The sequence below is a fragment of the Erpetoichthys calabaricus genome, chromosome 2, assembly GCF_900747795.2.
Source record: "Erpetoichthys calabaricus chromosome 2, fErpCal1.3, whole genome shotgun sequence".
NCBI classification, from domain to species: Eukaryota; Metazoa; Chordata; class Cladistia; order Polypteriformes; family Polypteridae; genus Erpetoichthys; species Erpetoichthys calabaricus.
Genome location: NC_041395.2, coordinates 176,464,785 through 176,490,630, shown reverse-complemented (window position 1 = coordinate 176,490,630; position 25,846 = coordinate 176,464,785). Strand labels below are relative to the sequence as shown.

Sequence of the window (25,846 nt, the reverse complement as noted above, 5' to 3'; positions counted from 1 at the left end):
CTCCTAATGAATTTGGTATACCTGCTATAAATAAATTAAAAATAAATTTTAAAGTTGCTATACATTTTGTGAATTCACAATTCTTACCAGAAAGAACATTCTTTGCTGAAGCCCTTTCTTGGTGAGTTTATACAGACAGCCTTCCCGGATAAACTCCTAAGTTAAAAGAAAAAATACTTAGTCTCTCCATTTATAAGAAGACAACATTTAAATAAATCTTCACAAAAACAGAAAAAAAAACTAGACAAATGATTATTGTGATGCAAACCCACCCTGCCAGGTGCAGTGAGATTCTCAATCCCAATAAGGTCCCTCTGCAACTCAGTTAGTTTCTGAAAATTTTCCAAGCGGATCAGACTGCTTTGTAGTTGAGTGGCCATTTCTGCCACTACCTTGAGGGCATCTGGAAACATGTTTTACAAAAAAATATGTGAGATGACTGGAGTAAATAAAGCCCAAATTGCAATTTTGTGAATTCTCATCAGGGCAACCAATATATGCAAGAAAAACATTCCCCAAAACTATCATATCAGAATATGTCTCAGTGATATCTACCATTATGAAACATATTGTGACATAAATATGAGAGATATATTTACATATACTAATTTAGCTGATGCCATTATCCAAGGTGACTTACAATATTTCAGATACAATTTCTTCCGTTTTTCCAGCTGGAGTACAGTCTTGTGAAGTATGGTCACAGTGTTAGTAGCAGTATTGGCCATGTTCTAATTTTGACTGGAAGTGGCATTTATCAGACATGGAAATTGTCCAGACCTGTTTTTTCCTGAGCCATTTATAGACATGCCCATCAGTAACTGAACTTACCTAAAAACAGTCTGATATTTGTATTGTGAGAATAATACTTGACATATGTGGGTTGAGCAGAAATGTGCTTCAGCATTCTTCAAAGAAAACAGGCATACCTTTACACTCATTTTACTTTGAATGTGCTTCTGTATTATCGCTTTACAATGTGAAACAGATCAGTGATCCCCATAGACATACTGTTTATCTTTCTTCATATTTGTAATCCAAACAAAGGCAATTAAGAGAACAAAATCAAATAGCCATCAATGATAATAAAAAATAAAGCCAAACATTCTGCACCCAGTGCCATCATGCCTAATGAAAATTGTTTCTGCTGTGTAGAACTAAGAGATACGATTCCCAGAAGAAGAGAAGGTAAGATGAAAAGATATATTGAGGGAACAGAAGACAAATAAACAGTCAGATATAGGATGCCAAAAACAAAGATGGGGTCATTTCAGAATATATGAGGTTCCTGGGGCTTCTAGAGCAGGACCATTGTAATGATTATTACTCAAACCATAAATGTAATTTTTGTGAGAAATGAGATACGGACAGTGCACAAATGTAAACTGAGTATGTTAACACTAGAATTCCTGAAGCCTATGAAAAAACTCGTAATCCCAGCCCACCTTAAATCCCTTTGCATCTCTATCATCAGCACTTTTTGTTTTGTAAATGTGTCGATCAGCACAAGCAGCAAGTAGCCTAGGGTTATACACTTATACACTTCACATCATTATTAGTATAATATGGAAAAAGTTTCTGCTTTAGGTATATGTTCAGCATTTCTTGCATTTCTCACATTTCCTTTCATCCTACACTTACCCAGATCTTTGTGGACACGGAAAACACATAAAATGCATGTATTCCAAATAACAATATGCTGTATTATTTACCCTATACAACTCCAGGCACATCATATGCAGATAAGAAGCCTTGGCTTGAGCTGGGAGAACTTTTTGCCCGAGCTGAGCTCTGTCAAGGCGGGGGATGGAACATCAGGCTGCTTGTACTGATCAACGCATTTACAAAACAAAAGACGCTGATGGAGAGGTGAGAAGGTATTTAAGGTGGGCTGAGATTACGACTTTTTTCATAGGCTTCAGGAATTCTAGTGTTAATAGCTGGGTTGGCAAGAAAAGAAGATGGTTTTAATAATATGTTTTTATGAAACTCTGTTACGAAACAGTGGAGGGGGAAAAAAGAACACATTTTGACAGTGAAAGAGAGAAGCTTTAAGAAGATCTGCATCTAGAACTGTCATTGGCTTCAAACTGGAAGACAAGGACTAGAACAAATTAAAAGGTAGGTGGGAAGAAAATGAAAAATGACTGTGGGACATCATTGAGGATGAATCCGAGTTAAAGAGAAGAAAAAATAGTAGGATGGAACAGAAAACCTCAACCTCAGCCAATGGAATGTTACACAGTCATCAAAAATACCATCAAGCATTATATCTTGAAGTTCCCCGATATGTAAAATGATATGTCCACCCCTAGAGTTTGAGAATGGTGATATGGACAGGAGCAAAGATGTCTCTTAATATTATGTTATGTTCAAAGTAAACAAAGTATTAAGGGGCCTAAATTCAGAGATAGGAATTTTAATTTAATGGAAGTAAAGAGAAGAACAGAGAATGACCCTCGGGATTATCAAATTGAGCTCACTGGGGAACCAAGATGGTCCTTTGATAATTTTTGAGGTCAGTGAGTGAGGTTTTAGGATAAAAAAAAAATAGGTTTGTTGGAGAAATAAGTTTGATGCTTCTTTTACTTGTGCCCATTTTACTGAAATCATTTGTGAAGGAGGCCTGGATCCATTAAAACTACTCTAATAGCTACAACACTGTGGACAGGCAATCTATTACATCCATTTTATTTTGAACTAATATTCCCCTTTTTATATCCATGTCTGCTGGTTAGAGTATTCTCTATACATTCAAGACAATGCTGTGCATAAGCTTTCACATAGTATATGTAACTAAAACTATCCAATACTCCTTCTGTTATTTTGTGTTTAGAGTTGTAGGTGGGAGCAGCTAACTGCAAATTCTGTTCCTGAAAATTAGAAATATTACACCTTGGCAAAGGTCTATCAAATTGACATCATTTCATTAGATCATATTAAGTGTTATTACCACACGAAAAAGTGATCTTGTGCTTGTATTGTAGGTTTGTACCTAATAAACACCCACCCTTGCAGTCACTGTAGTCACGATGATCAGGAGCATAGTGATTGCACAACCTATCGAGGATGAGTTTGTAGTGCATAAGCCTCTGAATGGGTTTGAGCAGAAAGGTGTTGAGAGGCAGGTAGCAAACCTTCTGGAGCTCAAATTCCTTGTATACTGTTTCCAGTTTCTTCAGTCGCTTGGTGGCTTTCTCCAGCTCTGTCAGCACCTCATCATGTTTTTGAAGGTAGCTTGTAAATTCCTGCATTGTGTGATTGAAGAACAGAAATTTGTCTAAGATCATCAAAATGCTTTATGTAGAGCTCTATAATCAGCTATTAAATTCAATTACAAGAGAATGGAATATGTTAGGGCACAGTTCAGAAATTGTGTGTGCAACTTGCATCTTCTAGAAGTGCCTGAATGGGTTTCCTTCCATGTCATAAAGGCATGCATATTAGCTTAATTGTCAGCTCTATATTGCAAGTAAGAATGAGTATGCAAGTGAGCATAAAGATGGACTGGCTTCTCATCCAGTGTCTAATGCTACCAAAACAGTCCTGGTCTATCTGTGACCTTGTAAATCAGATTATGATTAAAGAAAATGCATAGATATATGCATACACATATATACACACACATTACATATACATACCACGTTACCTAAATTTTTTTTTAAATATTTGAAATCTCTTGCCTGACATGTACATTTAGTGCTTTTTCTCTCTATCCTTATGTGTCTGGACTTCTCTTGACAATGGCTCCCTTTCTCAAGTGTGTTCTTCTCCTAAAGCCTACTTATCAGATTCGGTCATTTCGAGGTATAGTATCTTGCCCATCTCTAAGCTTGCTTCATAGTCCTTCACAACCTCCTTGTGTGTTTCACACTCACACTTTCTCTTTCGATCTGAGCACGAAAAGACAAACTGACATGCCTACATATCTTAGCATTTTATATATACACATACATACATACACACACACATACATACACACACATATACACATACATATACACACAGTGCTATTCCATTAACGTTAAAGAGGTGACACCAGTGTTGCAGATGCCACCAGTAAACGCATATGCAGGTAGCCCTGAACTGAATAAGTAAAATTTACAGTTGATGAATACAGTACATATTAATAGATATCAAAACCAAAAAAACACAAACTTAATACTCACTTTGAGAGCATTCATATTTCTTAGCATCACATCTCCGATTCTTTGGTAATCTCCTTTTACATGAGCATTAGAACGCCCTTCCCTGTTTAAATCAAATATCACAGGAACATAAAAATGCAAACTAGAGCAACTTGACACAATGACAAAGTAGAATACTGTGTGAATAAACTTTGTTATGTCCTTTAATACCAGCTTAATTTGTCCATTCAATGTAATTTATGAAGAACTGATTATAAAGGGGGACACAATTTGGTAAACTTTCTTTTTATTGCTTTAAAAGTAAACTCTGACCACAATATGTCTGTTGTGCAACAGCAGCCTTGGTGAAGGAAATTTGAGGTTTTGGAAGGCTTCTCTATTAATTTTGTTTTGGATTTATCCCCAGTTTCATCTTTGGTCAACTGCAGACATGTTAAATATGGGCATAGTGTAACTCTGGTTGTAAATCTGTAAGAGACATTTTTGTATAGCTTGAATGCTTTTTGTCCATCATAGTCATCAGAAATGACAAGCAATGTTTGCCACTTGTGTTTCATGGTACTTCAGGTGATTTTAGAGGAAAGAATTACATAGATTTAAAAAAACTCTAAAAGCAAGTTGCCTTTTATGTTAATGTATTTGGTTTGATTAAGGTTTTTATGTTGGGAGTTTAGGTGACAAATATTGCAGATGCTGGTAGGCAGAATATATCTTTTTGAATATCCGATGTTCTCCCTATTCTCATTTTCTTTAATCTCTTGGGATCTTCTAAAATGTAGCTCAAATTCTAATAGACATGGCTTTTTTAAATTTTGAATTGGTGCAGCTTTTTAAGAGACACAAGATTCCTGATGTCTTTCATATTAATATACTCACCAGAGAGCCAGCCTCTGGTCAATTTCCTTCAAAAAACCACGATGAAATTCATAAATGGGATCAATGTTAGAAAACAGCAAAGTCATTAAGCCTTCAGGCATAGCATTCTCCTTTATTACTGCACTTCGAAACCACTGCAAGCAGAAATAAAAAACAACAGTAACAATTATACAGAAAACCCAGAGATACATAATTTTGGAGTACTGCCAAGAAACTGCATATCAAATACGTAATCACATATAAATTCCCAATAAATCTTGAAAAAACGGACACAAAAACAGAGTTAGGTTAAATGAACTGCACAGCACATTACTGCTTTATAGACAAACAATCAAAAGCAAAAAGCATCTTGAATGATGCTCTAGCTAACATTGTGTTTCAAATTTTATCAACAACTTTTGAAAAATCGCAAGATAAAAGATTAAATGGAATAAATTAGTTTTGATACAACATAATTTTTTTTTTTTTTTAAATTTTATTAATTTTAATCATTTCATACAAATAGATCAGTTTTTACCAAAAATACGATTGAAAACAGATCGACCCCCACCCCTGAGAAAGAGCATGGCCAATGGGGTAAACCTTAAAGCTTGTAAACATACCTAAATTGATTAGTTTAATAAGGCAATGGAGATGAATGGAGCAGAGAAAAAAATGCGGAGAGATTCCAGTTTAGCAAAATAAGTCTGCGTGCCAAAAGTGTAGTAAATGCAATCACAGTTTGTTTGTCCTTCTCCACTTTAAACCCATCTGGAAGAACACCAAACACAGCTGTTAATGGGTTAGGAGGGATTGTGACACGAAGGCTGTCTGAGAGACACTTAAAAATTTTGGTCCAAAATGATGTTAATTTGGTGCAGGCCCAAAACATGTGACCCAGTGAGGCCGGTACTTGATTGCAGTGTTTGCAGATTGGATCTTGCCCTGGAAACATTTTGGACGGTTTTGAGTGAGACAGATGTGCTCGATACAGTGCATCCATAAAGTATTCACAGCGCATCACTTTTTCCACCTTTTGTTCTGTTACAGCCTTATTCCAAAATGGATTAAATTCATTTTTCTCCTCAGAATTCTGCACACAACACCCCATAATGACAACGTGAAAAAAGTTCACTTGAGGTTTTTGCAAATTTATTAAAAATAAAAAAACTGAGAAATCACATGTATTCACAGCCTTTGCTCAATACTTTGTCGATGCACCTTTGGCAGCAATTACAGCCTCAAGTCTTTTTGAATATGATGCCACAAGCTTGGCACACCTATCCTTGGCCAGTTTTGCCCATTCCTCTTTGCAGCACCTCTCAAGCTCCATCAGGTTGGTTGGGAAGCGTCCGTGCACATTCATTTTAAGATCTCTCCAGAGATGTTCAATCGGATTCAAGTCTGGGCTCTGGCTGGGCCACTCAAGGACATTCACAGAGTTGTCCTGAAGCCACTCCTTTGATATCTTGGCTGTGTGTTTAGGGTCGTTGTCCTGCTGAAAGATGAACCGTCGACCCAGTCTGAGGTCAAGAACGCTCTGGAGCAGGTTTTCATCCAGGATGTCTCTGTACATTGCTGCAGTCATCTTTCCCTTTATCCTGACTAGTCTCCCAGATCCTGCCGCTGAAAAACATCCCCACAGCATGATGCTGCCACCACCATGCTTCACTGTAGGGATGGTGCCAGGTTTCCTCCAAACGTGACGCCTGGCATTCACACCAAAGAGTTCAGTCTTTGTCTCATCAGACCAGAGAATTTTCTTTCTCATGGTCTGAGTGTCCTTCAGGTGCCTTTTGGCAAACTCCAGGCGGGCTGCCATGTGCCTTTTACTAAGGAGTGGCTTCCGTCTGGCCACTCTACCATACAGGCCTGATTGGTGGATTGCTGCAGAGATGGTTGTCCTTCTGGAAGGTTCTCCTCTCTCCACAGAGGACCTCTGGAGCTCTGACAGAGTGACCATCGGGTTCTTGGTCACCTCCCTGACTAAGGCCCTTCTCCCCCGATCGCTCAGTTTAGATGGCCGGCCAGCTCTAGGAAGAGTCCTGGTGGTTTCGAACTTCTTCCACTTATGGATGATGGAGGCCACTGTGCTCATTGGGACCTTCAAAGCAGCAGAAAATTTTCTGTAACCTTCCCCAGATATGTGCCTCGAGACAATCCTGTCTCGGAGGTCTACAGACAATTCCTTTGACTTCATGCTTGGTTTGTGCTCTGACATGAACTGTCAACTGTGGGACCTTATATAGACAGGTGTGTGCCTTTCCAAATCATGTCCAGTCAACTGAATTTACCACAGGTGGACTCCAATTAAGCTGCAGAAACATCAAAGATGATCAGGGAAAACAGGATGCACCTGAGCTCAATTTCGAGCTTCACGGCAAAGGCTGTGAATACTTATGTACATGTGCTTTCTCAATTTTTTTATTTTTAATAAATTTGCAAAAACCTCAAGTAAACCTTTTTCACGTTGTCATTATGGGGTGTTGTGTGTAGAATTCTGAGGAAAAAAATGAATTTAATCCATTTTGGAATAAGGCTGTAACATAACAAAATGTGGAAAAAGTGATGTGCTGTGAATACTTTCCGAATGCACTGTATATAATTTTGAATTGAATAATTGTATGCTTTGTGCATATGGAGGTCGAGTGAATTCTCTGTATTACTATTTTCCACTCCTTTTCTGACATATTGATTAAGAGATCTTTTTATCCATTGTCTTCTTGGATCTTTGAAAGGGAGGGACTGTAAAATAAACACCATCTCTGCAATATATAAAATTAAGTCCTCGAAATTGAGCAATATTTTTTCCGGCATGGAGTAGGGTACAAGATGAGGAAAATCGGGCAGGTTCTGTTTAACAGAGTTCCTAATTTGAAGGTAGTGAAAGAAATGTGTAGCTGGAAAGTTAAATTTGGAATGTAATTGTTCATAGGATGCAAAGATGTTGTCTATATAAAGATCTCTAAGCAATTTAATTCCAAATCTTTTCCAGATATTAAAAACTGCATAGGTTTGCAAGGGTTGAAAGAGGTGGTTCTCTTGCAGGGGTGCCACACATAAAAGATTCTCCATCTTAAAATGCTTTCTACATTGGTTCCATGTCCTGAGTGAGTGAAGCATGATTAGGTTATTAGTATATTGGCGATAACTTGCATTTATTGGGGCACAAAGCATGGAATATACAGAAATACTGCAGGATTTTACTTTTTTTGTGGACCAAGCCTGTGTATGTTCATCTATTTGTGTCCTGGTTTTTATAGCTTGTATGTTTACTGTCCAGTAATAAAACTGAAAGTTGGGTAGTGCCATGCCACCTTCTGCCTTAGGTCTTTGTAGGGTCATTCATTGGATACGTGGATGTTTTGAGTTCCAAATAAATGAGGTTATTGTTGAATCTAATTGCTTAAAAATGACTTATTGATGTATATTGGAATTTTTTGAAATAAAAAAAGAAGCTTAGGAAGAATATTCATCTTAACAACGTTAATTCTTCCAGCTAGAGTGAGATGAAGGGTTGACCATCTATGCAAGTCTTGCTTAATTTTTTCCATACAGACGGTGAAATTTTGTTGATAAAGAGCTTTGTGTTTACTTGTGATATTTACCCCTAGGTATCTAAACTGATCTGCAATGATAAAAGGTAGGGTGTCCAATCTAATATTATATGCTTGAGAATTCACTGGAAAGAGTACACTTTTATTCAGATTAATTCTGAGACCAGAGATCTTTTGAAATTCTGTAACTGCTGTTAAGACTGCAGGCACAGAATTTTGTGGATCTGATATATACAGTACCATATCATCTGCATATAGAGACATTTTCTGTTCCAGTCCTTCTCTGATAATCCCCTTTATCTGATAAGCATTTCGACAGTGAACTGCCAGTGGTTCAATGGCGATTACAAATAGCAGTGGTGACAAGGGGCATCCTTGTCTAGTACCACATTCTAGTTTAAAGTAGTCTGAACAAATGTTGTTAATACAAGCTGAAGCTTCTGGATTGGTATACAGTAGTTTGATCCATGCACAAATATTCGGGCCAAACCCAAATTTCTCTAATGTAGTGAAAAGGTATTTCCATTCAATTATGTCAAATGCTTTTCTGCATCCAATGATAATAATATTTCTGGGGTGTTTGAGTTTGCTGGTGAGTATATTACATTAAACAGGCGTCGAAGATTGGAAGATAAGTGTCAACCCTTGATAAATCTAGTTTGATCTTGTGATATTACCGAAGGCAGCACTTTCTCCATCCTTCTAGCTATGATTTTTGAGAGTACCTTAACATCATTATTCAGAAGTGAAATAGGTCTGTATGATGCACATTGTAATAAGTCCTTATTTTGTTTAGGAAAGATGGTGATTAATGCTTGGTGAAAAGTTTGAGGTAGAATTTGATCGTCTCTAGCTTCTGTAAATGTTGCTAATAGGAGGGGAGCTAGCTGAGTGGAGAATTTCTTATAAAATTCTGCAGGGTAGCCATCAGGGCCTGCTGCTTTCCCACACCTTGAAGTGACTTTACAGCATCTAGTAATTCTGATAGCGCCAGAGGTTTATCCAGTTCCTCTGCACTAAAAGTATCTATTTGTGATATCTGTAATGTATCCAGAAATGCATTAGATTGTGTGTTGTCTTCTTTAAACTCAGTAGAATATAAGGATTTATAGTAGTCTCTAAATGTGTGCATTATATTTTTATGGTCAATGATTTCATTTCCCTGCGGTGGGTTGGCACCCTGCCTGGGATTGGTTCCTGCCTTGTGCCCTGTGTTGGCTGGGATTGGCTCCAGCAGACCCCCCGTGACCCTGTGTTCAGATTCAGAGGGTTGGAAAATGGATGGATGGGTGGATTTCATCTCCGTTTGTGTTGGTGATTACTGGGATTGCATTGCGAAGTTCTTGCTTGTGGATTTGTTGAGCTAAAAGGTTATTAGCTTTCTCTCCAAGTTCATAGTAATGATGTCTTGATTTATAAATTAGTTGTTTTGTTTCTTTAGTTGTCAAGAGGTTGAGTTTTGAATGCAGAGCCTGCCTTTTCCTATACAGAGCCTCGCTTGGACGCCTGGCATGTTCTTCATCGATTCTAGTAATTTTGCTTCTTAGCTCTAATACTTTCTTGGTTTCTAATTTATTCCTGTGGAAAAGATATGAAATAATCTGTCCTCTTAAGAAGGACTTTAGTGTTTCCCCAGAGTATTACTGCAGAAACCTCTGAGGATGTATTTGTCTCTAGGAAAAAGCTGATTTGTTTGGATATAAATTCTGTACAGTTCTCATCTGTTAATAGAAGCGGGTTAAGACGCTATCTGCGAGGTGAGTATGTGGGGCATAATGACTTTAACTCCAAGGTCAGAGGTGCACGGTCGGAAATAACAATAGTGTTGTACTTGCAAGATTTAATCGTAGGCAAGAAATTATTATCTATAAAGAAATAGTCAATTCTTGAGTAGCAATGATGTACTGGTGAGTAGAACAAATATGTTCTTGAGTTTGGGTTTAGAAACCTCCAGGGGTCTGATAAGTTGTGGTCAGTTACAACGTAATTTCTAAATACACCACCAATGGTATTCCTTCAAGCATTCCTTTATCCAATCAATTTAGATATTTGAGTATTTGGCAGTAGAAATGTATGTATCCCAGAATACAATTTCTTCCTCTATCTCTGCATGTTCTTAAAAATCTAAATATTGCTGTCTTCCTGGGCCTTGTTTTTTTCTTTCACCTCCTGCTCAAATTGCTGTAAACAAAATCAATATTCTATCACTCAGTTTCTACCACCTCATATTGTTGGGACAATGCCAAATCTCTGGTCTTTAAATTAACCTGAAATGGTAGGATTTTGTGGTTAAAAGTACACTCCTCTAACTTTTACCAAAAATGCTGCTGGCTTTTTTTTTTTTTTTTTTTTTTACCTGAAATGGAATTACAATATATCATTGAGCAGTTTTTGTTTGTCTCTATTCCATAACTGTTACTTTAAAATGAGTTCATCAAGAACACGGGGACACAGTTGGAAACTTGTTCAGGGTAAATTTTGCACAAACATTAGGAAGTTTTTCTTTACATGGAGAACCACAGCCACATGGAATAAGTTACCAAGTAGTGTGGTAGCCGTTCACTACTAGACGATATTATTTTGGAGGAATTAAATGGATATGACTGATGAGTTTTGTTGGGCTGAATGGCCTGTTCTTGTCTAGATTGTTCCATTATTTCAATACTCACATAAGATCTGGCAGACTTTATCTTTGCTCTTTTATGATTTTGGCCATTCAGTCATTGAGCTCAGTTGAGAGATGACTGTTTCATGTTGAGGTGGCACAAAAATATGTATTTATTAATTCATCTCTATTAACAGGACACCAATGTACATACAATCTTTGATTTCTCCAAAGCATTATGACTTATATGAATATTTCCAATGACTCTGTACACTTCATATTTCAGACCACTAAGTCCATCAAGTTTGTTTATTTAGCTAATAGCTGAGCTGTGTCAATATTTCATCCAAATACTTCTTAAAGGTTGTCAACATTTCTGCTTCAACTGCATGTCTCGGAGGTTTGTTCAAGATTCCCACAACTTTCTGCGTGAAGAACTGCTTTATGGCTCCAAGTACTAAACACACTTACCCTTAATATCCACTGGTGTTCTTGAGTATGTGATTCACCCTTAAGCTGAAAAAAGTCTACTGGATCTGCTTTATTAATGCTTTGAGGTGTTCTCTGCTAGGAACTGAACAAGATGAATTCACTGATTCTTTCAGAGTACAACATGTCCTTAAGTTTTGGGATGCTCTTAGTTTCTCTTCTCTGCCCAGCTTCATTTGCTTCTATTACTTTCTTGTATCGTGGTGACAGAACTGCGCACAATACTCCAGGTGTTGTCTTACTAGCGCATTATATAGTCCAAGCATAACATCTCTTGATTTATATTCAACAGTTTTTACAATATAACCTAACAATATATTTGCTTTTATAATCGTTTCTGCATATTGTTTAGACAATGAAAAAACTTGTGTCAACATAAACCCTTAATTCCTTTTCAGATGTTGCTTCATGTAGGACAGTGTCTCCCATCTTGTATTTACAATTTACATTCTTTTTGCTCTTGTGTAGCTCTTTGCACATTTCTACATTAAACAGCATTTTTTGAAATGTTCTCTTAGTTCTGAAACATATCCAGGTCTTTTTGAATGTCTTTTGTCTGCCCTTGCTGAAATTTTAATGTTATCTACAAGTTTCCTGACTACATCAGAAACAATGTGATCAATATAAATCAGAAAAAGTAACAATCAGGACAGACACCCTCGAGGGCACTTATCTGTACTCTCTGTCTTTTGTTGGTTAACAAAAGGTAACCGACGAACTGGATGTCTACATATTCTAATTTTAGTATTAATCAGTGTGGGACTGTATCAAAGGCTTTTTGAAAGTCTAAATAACTTTAGTTAAATGCATTGATTTTTGTCAAATACAAAAGAAATCTAAAAGAGTCATTTGGCGGGATCTTCCTTCCATAAACCTTTGCATGCTGTTATTTAGTATATCATTTTCATATAGGTACTTTTGTAACTTTGTACTTAATATTTTGTTTACAGTTTTACATGGTACAAAAGTAAGACTTATTGCGTTGTAAATACCAGGATCCATTTTGTCTCCTTCTTGAAAACTAGAGTCACATTTGCAACTTTCCAGTCCTCAGGTGATTCTCCTTTCATATTTGACTGCTCAAGAATGCCTAATGGTATATAAATGACATATTTGATTTGTTCCAATGCAACTAGAAAGATCCCATCAGGTCTAAGTATTTTATTAGCCTTCAATGTATCAAGAGTTTGAAGCACATCTGATTTTTCTATTTTAAAATCTATTAACTCCAAAGTTGTGTTTACTTCCACAAAGGACATCCCAGGAAGTAGTTCCGGAACTACTTTTGCACTTCAGCATGTCATACACTTAATTATTCTTTCATATTTAGCTTCAAACCGCTCTTAAAATCAATTGTGCCCATTTACATTCTTGCTTAACTTCGTTACTTGTATATCAGGGACATTGTATTAAAAAAAATGCATGCCTGTCTTACAACAACTCCAACTATCAGCTGTAACAGCTACACTCATAGAACATTTCTTACTCATTGACAGTATCACAACATGTGTCTCATATCTGATCCTTTGCATCACTTGCTCACTTAATGTACCTGGTACTTTCTTCCAAGTCTTCCGGGAATTGTCTAGTGGTTTGGTATTTATGTTTGGGGTCTCCTTGTCGAGGAGTCTTCTAGTTCTTTTACTTCTTATCAAAAGAGTGTTTTTTTTAAGTTCTGTAACTGCTAAACATATTATTAATTAGAGATGGAAATCCCCTATTCAGTAGTAGGTTGTGTTTGTTTTTCATTTAATTCACTAGGAAATGTCTATTTTTAGGGAAAAAAAAGCTTTTTCTAAAAAACCCAATCTATGAAAATGACAGCTAAAGCTCTAAATCCTATATATCCTATTTGTTATGTATTATTATTATTATTCACACTCTCTCTTTCATGTTCGCAGCTCACTTTACCTGAAACTTCATAGCATTGGGTGGTGTGGGGGGCTATTGGATTGACCTTCAATGAAAGTTTGTGTTTTAGATGGCATCTGATGCTGTGGCCTGAAGGTTATGTTTATCTATTCGATGGGCGTCAATTTCATCATTGCCGTATTATTTTTGTCCATGTTTAATGGTCAAAGAATAAAAATGTAATAATAAAAGTGATCGTTCTAGAACTGCGGGCTATTGCAGTCTTGATTTTTATGTTCAGATTATTTCCCATAAGTGATGCATTGTAATGAGTAACAACTGAATGAAGTCTGAAGAGTGTTTTTTTTTTATATTAACACTGTGACCACTTTTTACATTGACATCTAAGATAGCTAATCCACTACTGAACTGACCTGGACTTGAGCACAAAATGTCATAGTGTATCATACAGTACCAAAAATAGAAACTATGAAAACATGAAAGAGTTACCTAATGTCTACAAGATTTATCATTCATAATGTCTTCCTATTTAAATGAAGATTGATTAAGCATAACATCTATAGAGATGGCCAAATCAGTTTTTGGTTGAGAACTCTGCTTGATCTATATGAAAAAGCAAATACTACATTGATAATTGGGCGAGAAATGAAAACTGTCCACACTAGCTTTTGCTTTCCTCATGTCTGTCGTCACCAGGCCATGGCAAGCACATAATGTGATTTTGCATTGTACAGTTCTTTTCATGTTTACCTCTACTTTTTGTAGGCTGTATTTGTAACTTTCATTGTGATAATTGTAACTTTGAATGAAATTTTAAAAACAAATTTCTTACCACTGTAATGACCTCCAAATCTTTCAGGTAAGTTCTCTCTGTGGTCAGTATTTCTTTGGCTATAAAGTAGGCTTTGTCAGTTGGATACCTCTGAAATGAGTCAAGCAGAAAAGAAATCAGCACTTTGAGACTAACATGCAGCGTGATACATTTCACTTGTTTGTGTTCTAGAGAACCATAGCTTTCAGACACAAACATAAGAACAACCCCAGCCTATTTGTTGTTGAAGATACTGCAGCCACACTAAAGAGAGACTTTTCTGGTGCCTAAATCACTGGCAAGCAAATTATGCTTTGCAGACTTTCAGTAAAGGCTCAAAAGGGAAAAAAAATCAAGAATTTTAAAAACTCTACTAAAACATTAGTAGTAAATCTTCATTAATATTATTTCTGAAACAGATAATTAGCAATACTTTAGGATTACAGGTAGATTAGCTAATTATATTTTGATTTGTAATGAGTCAGACATTACTTCCTATTTCTGCTAATCAACTGTACTACAATAATTTGTTACTTAAAAAAACGCCTGGTGTTAAAGTGATTCCACTCATGTGGCATACACTATCATTTGACAATTTCATAACACACAAGGTGGTGTGCTTAATTTTCAAGCTCTTCTAAGTTCCACGTGTTTTTATTTTCTATTCAAATATTGCACTGTTCCTGTTAAACACATTCGACATAATAAATGATACTGGTCAAAAAAACAAACAACAAACAAACAAACAAAAACCCAGTATTTTCAAACTGTGTTCAGAATTTCTCGTTTTATTTTGTGTTTGCTTGTTCAGTGCTTGATTTCTTTTGTATTTGCAGCTAATTACAAATAGTGAATATCAGGAGAATTCTGGATTTTTTTAATGTAATCTGATTACTACCAGAGAAGTAAAAATGGTGAGTTCTGATTTCTGTCCACAGTGCTGCGCTAAGAAGGGCTTTAGTTTCAGCTGGCCTGTTTTCAAGCTAAAGCTCTCTAAGTTATGAATTACTGCTATAAACTCTTAGCTGAATTTTGATGTTAAATCCTTTAAAAAATATTTCCCAATCGATTTAAGAGTATGAATTTGTTAATAATTCAGGATGAATGACAAATTCTTTTGTTTTGGTTAAATGATGCATATGTAAGCTGTTATTTGTTATATTTACAGGGTATTTTCAGGGATTTTACTATCTGAGTGAAGGACTGGGAATGAAAAAAAAAAAAAAAGTGTACATTGCTGCCATGTTTTAAGTGGTAGCTCTGTAGTAACCTTTTCAAGTAATAAATATTATTCACCGATTCTGTTCATAACTTTTATGGACAGAATTTCTAGGCGCAGCTAGGGCGTTGAGGGGGTCCGGTTTGGTGGGCTCTGCTCTGGTGAGTCACTGCTTTTTGCAGATGATGTTGTCCTGTTTGCTTCATCAGGCCGTGATCTTCAGCTCTCTCTGGATCGGTTCGCAGCTGAGTGTGAAGCGGCTGGGATGAGAATCAGCACCTCCAAATCCGAGACCATGGTCCTCAGCCGGAAAAGGGTGGAGTGCCCTCTCAGTGTTGGTAGCAAGATCCTGCCCCAAGTGGAGGAGTTCAAGTATCTCGGGGTCTTGTTCATGAGTGAGGGAAGAATGGAGCGTGAGATCGTCAGGCGGATCGGTGCGGCATCCGCAGTAATGCGGGCGCTGCATCGGTCTGTCGTGGTGAAAAAGGAGCTGAGCCGCAAGGCGAAGCTCTCAATTTACCAGTCGATCTATGTTCCTACCCTCACCTATGGTCATGAGCTATGGGTAGTGACCGAAAGAACGAGATCACGAATACAAGTGGCTGAAATGAGTTTCCTCCGCAGGGTGTCTGGGCTTTCCCTTAAAGATAGGGTGAGAAGCTCAGTCATCCGGGAGGGGCTCAGAATAGAGCCGCTGCTCCTCCGCATCGAGAGGAGTCAGATGAGGTGGCTCGGGCATCTGATCAGGATGCCTCCCTGGTGAGGTGTTCCGGGCACATCTAACCGGGAGGAGGCCCCGGGGAAGACCCAGGACACGCTGGAGGGACTATGTCTCTCGACTGGCCTGGGAACGCCTCGGGATTCCCCCAGAAGAGCTAGAAGAAGTGGCCGGGGAGAGGGAAGTCTGGGCATCTCTGCTCAAGCTGCTGCCCCCGCGACCCGACCTCGGATAAGCGGGAGACAATGGATGGATGGATGGATGGACCTTAAATGTAATTCTACATTACACTAATATCTACAACACAGTCAATATAAACATTTCCAAAGATGCTTAAAGTTTTAATCCCTACACCTTTTGGAGAACTATGTGAATAAAAGGTCCATTATAAAATGGGTTCCTCATATATATTCAACTATCCAAAAGAAAACAGAGCAGAAGCCCAGTTGTCTGAGCTTAGAACAAAGTCACTTTTCCATTGAGTTATGGGTAGGTTAGGATTTTTCCAATTAAAATAAATTAAACACGCTTTTAATGTAATATAGGAAATTGCAATTACTTTATCATTGCATAATCTAATTCCATTCAGTGTTATTTTAAACCATTTCCAGTAACAAATTCACCATGGTAACATGGCCATTATTTGTGTGTTCATAATAAGTGCTTATGAACAAATTGAAATCATTTCAGTTTCTTTTTTCCAGAGCCTCCTCACTCACTGGTACGAGAAAATCCCCATATATGATACACTGCTTGACTAGATTAGATAGATTAGATTAGATAAGAACTTTATTTATCCCGAGGGAAATTCTTTTGTCATATACATGCTCAGTGCAACAAGAGGAATAAAGATAAGGTAGTAAAGAGTAAAAAGATCAGAAGTAATAGTGCAAACAGAATAAAAAAATAACTCTAAACAAAGTAACAAATAACTATAACTATAACTAATAGTTTGTATTATAACTGTATAACTAATTTGTGCAAAGCAACAAACAACTATAACTAAAACTATAACAGATATAATAAAACAACAGATTATTAGTGCAAGTGATTATGAAAAGTGACTTAGTGTTTGTGCCATGAATAAATAAGATAGCAGCATGTGATGATGGGATGAAACAAACATTCAGTAACATACAGATGAGTAAGTAAAAAAACCGAATGAGACCTAATGACAAAAATTCTGACAAAGATCACCTACAGAATGAGGAAGAGTTATACAGTCTTATTGCCACAGGTAGAAAGGATTTCTTGTGGCGTTCGGTTCTGCATTTGGAGGCAATGAGTCTTTTGCTGTGTGTGCTCTGATGACCCATCAAGGAGACGTGCATGGGGTGAGAGGGGTTGTCCATGATACCGAGAAGCTTTTTCAGCATTCTCCTCTCAGACACCTCCACCAGGTTCTCCAGTCCGAAACCCAGGACAGAACCAGCCTTTTTAATCAGCTTGTTCAGCCTGTTGGCATCAGCTGTCTTCACCCCACTGCCCTAGCACACAGCTGCAAAAAACACCACGCTCTCTACCACAGAGTGATAGAACATAGTCAGCATTTTCCTACAGACATTGAAAGACCTGAGCCTCCTCAGTAGGTAAAGCCGGTTCTGCCCTTTCTTGAAAACCGTGTTGGTGTTCTTGGACCAGTCCAAGAACACCAACTTGCCCAGATGTCTAGTTATGCAAGATGTAAAGCTTTTTGGCCCTCTAGATAGGAAAATCCCTCATTTTTAGGCCGTTTTTTTTTTTTTTTTTTTTTACTATATTTTATGCATGAAATTACCCTCCTATGATAAAGGGTGAATCAAATGGTCAGAAGGACTTGAAGTTGGGCGCACCACATCAACTGACCCTAAAGAATCAAAAATTTGGATCAGTAATATAGGCATGTGTAGTGTCGTTTAATGCTATTTGAGGTTGATGATCACAAATATATTTTTGAAATTTGATTCTTTACTGGTGATCCTAGCCCACTAAGAACTACTCCCCGAAGGTTAAAAATGACAAATATCAAACATGAGTATGTAAAGTATCGTTTTAGACCAGGGGCTCCCAACTCCAGTCTTGGAGGGCTGTAGTTGCTGCAGGTTTTCAGTCTAACCCCCTTTTTAATTGATATCCTGTTTTTGCTGTTAATTAACTTCTTTTGAATTAATTTTAATTGACTTCCTCTTGAAGACTCAGACCCCTTAATTTTTTCTTTTTCCTTAATCAGCAGCCAAAAAATAATGAGATACAAAATGAGCCAAACATAACCAGCAGTATCTGAAAATAAAGAAAGGTGAAGGTCTCGGGACTGTTGATCTGCTCAGGTCTCCAAAACATTTTAACAGTGCTCTTAGAAAAGAAAAAAATCAACAATTTCAGAAATGTATGCTATTGCACAATGAGAGCAACAACAAGCCATGGAATTAAAGAACAGGTTTAATTTACAACAAGAATTGCCGCCAAATTGATCAACTGGTTGGAGTGAAATTGGTTGGAGTTTGACGATTTGACCTAGTTGGTCTTCTGTTGGTTCATTCACTTCACATTTTGTTTCTGTTTGGTCAATTAAAGTCAATTAAAATTAACTCAAAAGAAGTTAATTAGCAGCAAAAACAGGGCACTAATTAAGAAAGGGGTTAGAATGAAAACCAGCAGCCACTGCAGCCCTCCAGTTTTAGCCCTGATTTATAGACTATCCGTGATTATGAATGTCATTTTTTGACTTTTGCTTCTTTATTAGTGATCTAGCCCTCTATGATCATTTATCAAAGGGTGAAATGTTACAAATTTCTAATAAAGCTGATAATATTTATAGTTTAAACATTTAAATTGAAGCACAAATTTTAATATTTAAATTACTGGACAAAATATTCTTGCTCACAACATACCTCTACCTCATGAAGTAAATCAGTACATTTCATACGAACATCCTGAATTAGAGCAGCTTACGCTTATTCAGACTTTTCTTTTGAAACAGCAAAATTTGAACAGAGCACCCTGTATTACGTATGATGTATAATTTGATCAAACAACAAGCTTTGCACAAACTGATGAAGGATGTACATTATGAATAAATTAATTAATTTCTTGTGTGAAACATTGACATATTCCTGTCACACAGAAGTGGAGACTGGGAAGTTAATTTATAAATTCTAAAAAATATTAATCACTGTGCTGCTCTTTACTAGCAAAAATATTCTCAAACAAATTTATTGCTTATAAATATAATATTGTACAAGTTACAAAGGACCAGAACAAATAGTTAATGCACACTGGAGTAATACAGAATACATTTCTGCCTAATGATGTCTCCTGAAAGTGTGGCACACAACTAGACTGCTAGTAAATTAACAAAAGTTACTGACGACTGGACTGCAAAGTAAGGCATGTAAAGGGGAATCTGAAGATGTCCTTTTCAAGGCTAACCAAACAAGTGCTGGTCAAATACCTTCTAATTCTATTTATGGTATCATGGTTCAGATATCTGCAATCGAAGAGTTGATCACCTAACAACATTTTTAATGCTTTCCATCTTTTGCAAAATTTAATCTTAATAATAAATATAAATAACTCTTTGAATTTCTTTGTGACTAACTCTGAGATAACAGAAAGTGTTTCAATTTAACCTCCTTGGCATCAACCCCAAGTGTGACCTGGGCTAAGAATTCTATGTTAAGCCTGAATCAGACTCAGGGTGATGTGTAACAATCCACTTTAAAGTGTCAATTGCAAATAACTCTCTGAAAACTATTCTGCTGCCATCGAGTGGATGAAATATCATCATGCTGCAAAAAAAATCAGGAGTATTTTTATGTGTTCTTCTATTTTATGGCAACTCATTAATATTGATGAGAGGCAAATAAAAAGCCCTAAAGCCAATTTTAGAACAAACTGATGGTGAATCATTGCTCAGATCGAGTGATAGTGAGGACAATGTGAATTGGTCATCAGATGTTCACACAGACAGTGAAGTTGACAACTGTTTGGTAGACTCTAACCTGCTAAGTTTCAGAGATTTGGTGTTCATACTACTGCTGACAATCCTGCACCTCCTCGTTGCCTATTTACAGGTAACCCTGTCTGTTGATCATGATTCAGTGGACTCTTCATGATTTGTTGATGATGGTCTGGAGGAGAAAATAGTATACATAAAAAGAACTGCTATGCTGAGCAGTGCCAGAAAAGTCATAGTAAACCATTTGCTCGTCACTGCAGATGGCATGTATTACTTTTCAGTCTCCCAGTACTGCAGGGCACAGTGGGTAAACCAGTTCAGGGACAGTACTGATCCACAAGCCGGATGTTGTAGACCTTTATTTTTGGCAAAGTTATAAGTGAGTGTCATTTTTCACTTATTGCAAAATACTTGCATTTCACTAATAATGATGAATATGATGAAGCCAGTCTCCCATCACTGAACCTATACAAAATGTGGAATGTGTATAAGATAATCATCAAAAATACGAACAGGATGAATTTCCTGATCATGTCATAAGTATTTATGAAAGTCACATGAGTTACAAGGGAAGACTGTTTTTGATACACTGCATTACATCCAAATGGTGTTCAGAGCATTCTTTGGGTACATCTGATACTTTACACTGGTAGACAGACCAAGTGGGATGGCAAGTACAATCAATATGGCATTGATACATCATCTGTGCTGCCACTGGTGGCCCCTTTGCTTGACCAAAGTAACTGTATAATAAAGGACAGTTTCTACACCTCACCTGAACTGCTTGATATTTCAAAGGAACATTAACGCATACAACACTATATGATCAAACAGCTGTGATTTGCCTGGTGACTCCTGTCGCTGAACGCATCAAACAGCAGCGTGGTGCAGTAGCTGTGTGGCAAAATGTAAAAATGACTGCAATCAAGTGGAAGAACAACACAGATGTCTGTCTAATCAATGTTTAAACTGCAGAAACTTTTAATGTTTGTGTCAGGGGAATATGGAAGTCACTATTCCTTGTGGTTGGTAGGCTACAATAACAACAAAGGGCAATGTCGATCATGCAGGCCAGGCACCGACATTCTACCCTGTCGTGCACAAGCAGTAGAAAAAAATATTACAAAATAATCTTTTGACATCTGCTCAAACAGTGCCTATGTGCTTTGGTGACTATTTCAAAACATATCACATGAATCACATATACTAAATCTGCATCAGCACAGCAGTGGGCACAAAATACCTTTCCTACTGTATTAATGCTGACATTTGGGCATTTATATGTTTCTATTAAAAAAAACATTTTTACTGTTGGAAAAAAGATCTTTTGGCACATTTTTCTGGTTGTAAATATAACACTAAGGAGGTTAATTTAGCATGCAAGTGACTATTAGTCAAATTAATTTATTTTCCAGAGATCTTGCAATCCAACAGGTTTAGCACAGTCTGCAATGATGTTTAAATAATTAAAAAAAAATGTGATTTGCATAGAGATCTTTTGATCCACTGCTCCTTTCATAATTGCCTTTGAATCTTGAGTCTTGATTCTTGCCAAAGATGAACAGCTAGTGATCTGTACTGTGACAGTGGAAAGACCTGTCTAGTTGCACATTCTAATATTAAGTAATCAGAATTTATGAATGTGCACGCCAACAGAATTCTACAAAGTAATACAGTAACTTAATTTAAGGACAAATATTGGGCCCAAATTCATATTTTTGAAGTATAGTGATGAGATATCCCAATTCCAGGATACGTAGAGTCTGCATCTAGGGACATTAAGACCCCTTTAAGCTTAGACACTGAAAATTTATATACTATACCCAGAAAAAAAAAAATCTAAACGTTTCGAAAGAGGGCATTTACTGTTGGTCTGATCTTGTCATATTATCGATGGGAACATGTTTCTCTATTAATTTAACTAAAAATTCTCACCAGGACCTTAATGTCCTTATTCAGTAATTTAACTGGCAAGTAAAATAAAACTACTCAAGAGTAGATAGAAAGATAGATACTTTATTAATTCCAAGGGGAAATTCACAAAGAGTATCTACTGTATATCCTTTGGGTGGCATGTTATCATATTTAGCTTTGTTAAATGTATCTAGCATTGATGGGGCTTATTTAACATACAGCATGTTATAAAATTCTGCTGGATAGACATCTGGACACAATGCTTTCTAGCTTCACAACAAATTCATAGCATCTTATAATTCAAGCAGTCTCAATGGCTTGTTCACCTTTTTTTGCAGATTGTATGTTATGGCATGGAAAGTATTTTATGAGGAAATTCTTCTTCATTAAAATCTGAGGTCTATAGACATTTTGGTTTAAACTGCTTTATTATTGTTTAAGTACTGTTTCACACTTCCTTTTGTGTATTTGTTTGGCTGAAATCTAGTGGGTCTTTTCTCCATGCTCACAATAAGAGTGATAAGCCTACAAAATGTGAGTATGTTGTTCTACTTCTCTTGTATTCAGGGCATTTTTTGAAGATATCATCACTGGATTAGTCTGCTTACTCTTCAGTCTTATAGATCACTGCAATTATGAAATTCATTTTAGTGTTTTGTACAAAACATATGAAATAAGTGCTTCCCTCAGGTATACCTTGAGTGTTTTCGCAAATATATAATTCCTGACATACGTTAGTTTCAATAAATATACCATAATATACTGTATTACTGTAAAATTTTTGTTGGCTAGGGTCAATGGGTTTAATTACCACTGGCGATTTTTATTAGTAGACTGTGGTCCAAGATAATGATTACATCATATTTGGAATATTTAAAAAAGGCAGATCATTGTCAATAAAATAAAACAGCTGATTTGTGAATAATTATGCTGTACTGTAGATGAGAAGGAATACTATCCTCATATAGGGGTATAGAACCCTCCAAGGATGTGAATGCTTATTATCTCTAGTAAACTGTGAAATTATTGCCAAGGTTTAAATGATTTCAGTCGAAATCACTGATGACCTATAACACTTTCATACATAATAAAAATCTCCTACAATAATTAGCTTATGATAGCTCACATTAGAGTTATCTCTGTATTGTTTATCATCCAACTTCAATACATACATACAGTATATTAACTACAAGTATTTTAGTTTAATTTAATTTCTCCATTGTTATAATTTCACTATTCCAGGACTGGTGTTATCTGGGTAAATACAAATGATACTGTATTATTAATTCAAATACTTACTATAGCTGGAATAAAACACTACATCAATCTACTTTCTTTTTAACCTAAGTTAATCCCTGCTGTTTAAATTGGTCTCCTTCAAAATTCTGTATGTGACATTTAGGGAAACAATGTGAAAACACTTTTTTTAAACTCTATTCTAGCTTACAATCTTTATGTGTAATCAATATGATGAAACTTTTGCTTTTGTACTTCCATATAGTTGGAAGTCTTGAATAGAATAAGAATATCATCCCTTCACCAAACATCAAGAAAAGTTGATTTTAGCATGATATCTGTAAGGATGTAAGGAGAAGGATGTAAGAGTGGTACAGGATATGTACGAGGGAAGTGTGATAATGGTGAGGTTTGCAGTAGGAATGATGGATGTGTTCAAGGTGGAAGTGGGATTATATCAGGGATCAGCTCTGAGGCTTTTCTTATTTGAAATGCAGATGGACAGGTTACTAACAGCTTGTTTACCCTACCAGAGCACATGCTAGATGATGAACAGAAAGAAATGAATGTACAAACACACACACAGAAATAGATCTGTAAAGGTCGATGTGCATAGAGGCATTAACCCACCCATGTACCAATCTGGGAATCTGTGCAGATTGTTTAATTCATTTGACCCAATGTGCCAAGTTTAAAATTAAATATTACTTAAGTTGTTCATTTCATTCAATTTTCTGTTCATTTTACTTTAGATTAATGTGTATACATAATACAAGTTAATATTCTTGATTGTGTATTGTACACTACCATATAATCATTGAATTATATTGTAAAATCTCTAGTTGAGACATTTTTCTGAATCACAAAAGTGAAATTTACATATAAGTAATTTATGGCCCATTAATATACTGATTTTCAGATAAATTATATTTCAGAAAAGAAAAATGACATTTTAAAAATGTCAGAGATGTTAAGAATAGTTTTATATTTTCCACTGCAGAACCCTGACATGAATAATACATCCAACAAAGCTACATATTAAGCGTGTGTGCAAAGAATAGATTGTATATAGCTTGAAACCCGCATCCCCATATCCAATCCAGTCCATTTCACTCTTGCCTCCTCAAATGAGGCTAAGATCACCCGCAAAAGCAGTTGAAGCAGCTTTTCGGACAGATCATTAAGTAGGAATCCTAAAGTCAGACTTACAATGCCTAACGTGCATTCACATTGCCTTGCTGAGATAGGCTCCAGCTTCCCTGCCAGCCTGCTCTGGGTAAGTATGTTTAGAAAATGGATATATGGATGGATGATTTGTTATGTGATGGGAAGCAAAACAGTTGAGTGAGTTGGGGAATAACAGGTTCATTACATAAGATGACAGCTGGAACTGTTTCATCTGGAACTGTTTTAGCATCCACTTTAATTAGTTGTAAATGACTCATTTTGTTTCAGAACTTTGAAATGAAAACTATAATAATTCACTAAAGACATAGTAAAAACATATTCCAAAATATTGCTGCAGTAGTGAAGAAGAAGAGATCAGCAGATACTACATTGGCCTTGCTTTGTACAGTATGTAACAGATGTGTTTACTGCAGCCAAGCTGTAACACCCAAAGTTTAGTGTTAAGTTAATCGTGATTCTAAGGCTAATGATTGAAGGCTGTGCAATATGTTTGTATAAGTGAAGGAATACATAAAAGGGAATTAAGGGTCTTGATCTAAGCTGGTAATCCAAAAATGAACATTTAGGAAGTGGTTTGTATACATACTAATGCCCTTTTAAAGATTAAATATTTAATTCAAACAAACAACGGCACCAAGCAGAAAATGAAACCTAAAGATTTCAGTTTTTCATTTATTTTACTGTACCATCATGACAGCTTTCAAAACCAATGTGTGATTGCTATGAAGGGAACTATGTCAGATGAGCATTAATTGCTTGATTAATCAATCCAGGTAGTGAAATGAATGCCCTGCCAATTCAACAGATTGCTATATGGCACACTTTGTGCTAGTATTTACTGGGTACAATAGGTCCCTGGTTCTTTGAGCAATAAGATATCTTGCCTTCACACCAAACAAATCTATTTGTGTTAAGACCAAGGTCTTTCTAGTTTTCATCAGATCATACAACATTTTTTCCAGATAATACTGTATACTCTTGCATGATATTTTTGGTGAGAAAGGGTTATTATGTCTTTCTGCCCTACTGAATGTAATAAGTTTATATGTTTAATATGTCACTGTGCACTGTACAAAAATATTTTATAAATCTTCTTCTCACATGTATAGCTAACACAAGGCCAGATTTAGCACACAGGGGCTCATAATTTAGAGCTGCTAGGCAAGCATTAGAAGACAAGAAAGGGACAACTACGAAAATAGGCTTTGTACTATTTCTGTGTGACAGAGTCAGCATGACATTGGATCTTCTTTTCCTTGTTTGGAATGGCATGATTTACCTAATTAGGGTTCTGCAC

At 36.5% G+C, this 25,846-nt stretch overlaps 1 protein-coding gene across 4 annotated transcripts in view; it reads right to left on the bottom strand.

Annotated features, from left to right (window-relative positions):
* farp2 (FERM, RhoGEF and pleckstrin domain protein 2) overlaps nucleotides 1-25,846 on the bottom strand; it is a 353,551-nt gene that overhangs the window by 186,870 nt on the left and 140,835 nt on the right. For all 4 annotated transcript variants that reach the window (XR_007934097.1, XM_051922727.1, XM_051922728.1 and 1 more), the window contains exons 15-20: nucleotides 14,359-14,448; nucleotides 5,025-5,158; nucleotides 4,170-4,251; nucleotides 3,011-3,248; nucleotides 273-403; nucleotides 88-156 (exon numbers count right to left, since the gene is read on the bottom strand). Coding sequence is in view for 3 of the 4 variants with exons in the window: in XM_051922727.1 (XP_051778687.1) it covers nucleotides 88-156; nucleotides 273-403; nucleotides 3,011-3,248; nucleotides 4,170-4,251; nucleotides 5,025-5,158; nucleotides 14,359-14,448 (744 nt within the window). In the remaining variant the exon portion in view is untranslated. The remainder of the gene's footprint in view (nucleotides 1-87; nucleotides 157-272; nucleotides 404-3,010; nucleotides 3,249-4,169; nucleotides 4,252-5,024; nucleotides 5,159-14,358; nucleotides 14,449-25,846) is intronic.